The sequence below is a fragment of the Festucalex cinctus genome, chromosome 7 (assembly GCF_051991245.1).
Source record: "Festucalex cinctus isolate MCC-2025b chromosome 7, RoL_Fcin_1.0, whole genome shotgun sequence".
NCBI lineage: Eukaryota > Metazoa > Chordata > Actinopteri > Syngnathiformes > Syngnathidae > Festucalex > Festucalex cinctus.
The window spans coordinates 15,513,810-15,518,134 of NC_135417.1; the positions used below are offsets into that span (position 1 = coordinate 15,513,810).

Below are 4,325 nucleotides of genomic sequence, written 5' to 3' on the forward strand. Positions count from 1 at the left end.
CCTTTTTAACGCTCTTCAATCACTAACTCAGTAAGAAGGAAATTTCACCCTGCGTTTATTCCGCTATTTTTGTTCCATATACAGAAAACGGGAACAGCTTTTCACATGATTAATAAAATGCTTAAAAAAACTGTTGGCTGGCGTCGCGAGTCGCATTTAACAACGCAAATATCTTGGAGAAATACATTTTATTTTCTCCCGTAATAATTTTCTTCCAGCGCATGAGTGTATTAAAAATCGTCTGGAACCAGAAAAACAACACGCATTTGGCATGATTTAATATGCTTGTGTTTTATTTGAAACCCAAAGAACCGGACGTGGATTTGATCAGGGACAGTTTTTGTGCAATCTTTGACTATAAAGTCAATTTATTTCGTCAGAAATGTATCGTTTGTGCTATAGGCTACTCGCAGTTTATTATGAAGTCGTTCATGCAAAATACATTCAATCCACATTTACAAAAGTCGCAGAGCGTTTAAGATGAATTTTGATCAACGATTAAAATGAATAATTTGGGCATTTAAGAGCATGATAGAATTGAAAGTTCTAGATTTATTTCAACTTTAAGGCCTTTAAAAAAAAAGGGATTTTATTACAAACAAACAAATATCTCGATTGAGGTTTTCCTGTCTTGTCCTGACACTTTTACACCATATTAGAAATCATCATCATCATCATAATTTTACATGATTACAAAGTGAAATATTTTTTTTATGCACGACTAAAACGCGCCTAATTGCACAACTCAATACGATGATTATTATCAATCAAAAACATAAAAATTCGATTATCAGTATTGCACATAAATGAATACGGGATTCCTGGCGTCAAATAATAATAATCATAACAAGACATTATTTTTGAAATATTGGACTCAACTGTGTGGTTTAAATGCGGCCTAGTGGTGCAAACCAAACAAAAGAAAACACAGCGACAACAGCAGAGCACTTTTCTTGTATATACGTTTTATGTAAGTAATAAAATATTACTATAACATAAATAGAAATGTGACTTTGCAGTCTACATTTGGAGAGCAATCAACGTACAACCAATGAAGAAAGAGTGAAATCATCCACTGCAACAAATATATAAAAAAGGAAAACAACAAGAGAGCTAAACAAACAAAAAACACCTTGCAGAAATAATAAATATATATTTATAAATGAGTCATCAATAAATCAAAAATCATATTAAAATATCTTCTGGGATATTATTAGTAAGTGTACAAAACTGCCGGGAAAGAAACAAACAAAAACAGATTTCAGAACAAATACAAGTTTTACATATTGGACATATTTACACATTTTCTCGAAAATCATTTTTTTTTTTGTAACTTTTTTTTTTTCGTTTTTTAATAACTGTCACGTTTTCTTGGAAAAAAATCCCTCACATGTCTGGTGAATAGAATAGCACTGCTTGTCTTTTTCTTTCTTTTTTTTTTGGACTCCATGACACACAAAGACGTCAAATAAATACGAGTTGAAAAGTAGGAAAAAAAAAATCCCTTCACCGCGATGCATTCACGGCCTTTCTAAGTGTCAGAGAAAGTGATGTTTTGACATGTTGGGGTGCTGGGTCGGGGGGCACTGAAAGTTTCCTGAGTTGCTCCAACTTTGCGTGGTGGTGGGGGGGCCAATATGTGTGGAAATGTTGTATTAACAACAAAAAAAGTAAGTGCTCCATGTAAACAAATCGAGACAAAAATCGAGGTAAATCCACAATAAACGAGAAAAAAATGTTTTTTAGCGTCTGCGTGCACAAATTGCGACGTGAGGGTAAAAAAAAAAAAAATAATTAAGGCGTGCAATCAGAACATGTTAGTTCTGTTGCTTGTGGAATATTCGTTAATTTACCACCATTTCCCTCCCAAATTTTGACCCTGATGAGCTCCCGTCACCTGACTGCAAATTTCAGAAGCCTCCCCAAAAAAGTACATACTCGGGTTATGGTTTGGAAATTAAATTACAAAATAAAAGAAGACAAACAATAATAAGCAAGAAAAAAATCATTCAGTGCTGACTTTTTTTTTTTTTTTTTTATCTCCAGTGTATTTTGTTGTTGTTGTTGTTGGTTTGTTTGTTTTTGCAGGCGTGTGGTGCGTTCATGATCCAAAAAAGGGGGGAGGAGATGATGATTCTCCGTACATCTCCTCCGTTATAATTTTGGTAAATAAATCTTTGTCTCGCTTTAAATGGAATATTTGTCACTAGATGTGTTTTTTTTCTTCAACATTTATTCCCAATGCTAAGTTAAAAAAAAACAAAAAAAACTGCACACAACGTCCCACACCTCCCCAAAAGTCTCGTCGAGGAAATTTAAATAGTGTAAACTCCACGAAGTCCCTTTTATTTGTCTACAAAGGAGCCCGGTGGCGGGTGGGGGGTTTTGGTGGCGGCGGTGGGGGGTGTTCTGGGCTGTCAAGTCAGTCACTGCACGGGGCTGTGTAGCGAGCGGTGCAGCGGGGGGGTCTCCGCTTGGGAATATACGTCCTCCATGTTGGGGTGCGGGACCCCCACGGGCGTCATGCGCTTCTCCTTCTGTCTCCGGTTGCAAAACCAAACGCGCACCACCTCCTTCTCCAGCTGCAGCGTGCCGGCCAAAGTGGTGATCTCGTGCGCCGACGGCTTGGGGCACTTGAGGAAGTGGTTCTCCAGCGCCCCCTTGACGCCCACCTCGATGGAGGTCCGCTTCTTGCGCTTGCGGCCCTGCGCGGCGATCTTGTCCAGGTTGGTGGGGCTGCCCGTGTTGGAGTCGGTCTCCTCCAGCCACTTGTTCAGCAGCGGCTTCAGCTTGCACATGTTCTTGAAGCTGAGCTGCAGCGCCTCGAAGCGGCAGATGGTGGTCTGCGAGAAGACGTTGCCGTACAGGGTCCCCAGGGCCAGGCCCACGTCCGCCTGCGTGAAGCCCAGCTTGATCCGCCGCTGCTTGAACTGCTTGGCGAACTGCTCCAGGTCGTCGGAGCTGGGCGCGTCCTCGTCCGAGTGGTCCTGGTGGTGGCCGAACGCCTGCTGCGGCGACTCCATGTGGCCGTCGTGCACCCCCGCCGCCGCCGAGTCGTCGTGGAGCGGCTCGCGCATGCCGTGGTGCAGGGCGCCCGGCTGCGGGCTGCCCAGCATGGCGTTCAGGTTCGTGTATCCCGGCTGCGAGTAGACCAGAGCCTGGCCGCCGCCGGCGCCGCCTCCTCCGCCGCCGCCGCTCGACGCGGGCGACAGCGGGGACAGGTGGTGCGCGCCGGCCGGCGCCCAGGCGCCGTGGTGGGCGCCCTGCGCCTGCTGGTGCACCAGGTGCGATCTGTGGTGGAAGCCGGCCGCCAGGTCCTCGCGGCTCGCCTTGTGCTCCTGCTGGCCGAGGTGCGTGCCGCTGCTCCAGTCGCTGTTGGACGTGGGCAGCCACTGGTGGTGCGTCAGGCTCATCGGGTGTCCCGTGTTGGTGGCCGCCAGCCCCTGCAGGTACTCGTGGTGCATCATTTTCTGCACCTCCCGGTAGGTGGTCCCCTGGTGCATGCGGTCCGAGTCCGGGTGCATGAGCGGGTTGGACGGCAAGGAGTTATTCCGCGGGATGTACTGAGCTGTTGTCGCCATGGCTCCGACTCGGAGAAGTGACGGCCGCCGAGGAGGTCTGCGGGCTTTAGAGCCCCGGACGGCGTCGGCGGATGCTCTGGGAGGTCTTGGGCCGGCGAGAGGACACGCCTCCGAGAGGCGAGCATTGGCTCCGCTCCGGCGGAGGCCCGCGGGGACGCGCTCGATAGGCGCGCGTGCGCGCGGAGGGGGAGGAAGAGGAGGAGAGGAGGTGGGACTCGCGCGCGCGCACGCGCGGACTTCTTCTTCTTCTTGCGTGTGCGTTACTTCACCTTAAAAGTCCAAACGTGTGGGGACCCATTTTTTTTGTACTACATTAATTTTAATAATAATAGCAGTGCAGGGAAAACCACTGATGCTTTATATACACTACAACAACATTACATGCACCTTGGTGAGTTGATTATGCTGCCACTTTACACATTTTTTTTTGTACCTGATTGTGCACATTCCCCTACTGTAAGTAACGGCATCCCATTTAGCAATCATAGGACAAGCCTTGTTTGTCTCACGCTCAAGAGTCGAGATGAATCCTTATGTTTGATTTTATTAACGCAAAAAGAGATTATATGAGCCACGTAGAAGGCTTCTTATAGAACTACAATGAAACAACAGATATGGAGCATACATTTCTCCCATATGTGGTGACTTCTTCACCTTAAAAGTGCAAGCTTTGATTTTTGCAATAATGTTTCTATGATTCAATAGATTTGATGATTTATTATTCATCTACAACATGCATTGTAA

General features: G+C 45.8%; 1 protein-coding gene across 1 annotated transcript; it reads right to left on the reverse strand.

Annotated features, from left to right (window-relative positions):
• Positions 1-795: 795 nt before the first annotated feature.
• On the reverse strand, positions 796-3,659 carry pou3f1 (POU class 3 homeobox 1). Its single transcript, XM_077527067.1, has one exon. The coding sequence runs from the start codon at positions 3,579-3,581 to the stop codon at positions 2,427-2,429; it is 1,155 nt and encodes a 384-aa protein (XP_077383193.1). The 5' UTR covers positions 3,582-3,659; the 3' UTR covers positions 796-2,426.
• Between the last annotated feature and the right edge of the window lie 666 nt (positions 3,660-4,325).

Excerpts from the sequence above, each read along its gene's own strand:
- pou3f1 (XM_077527067.1), bottom strand. The coding sequence starts at position 3,581 with ATGGCGACAACAGCTCAGTACATCCCGCGGAATAACTCCTTGCCGTCC.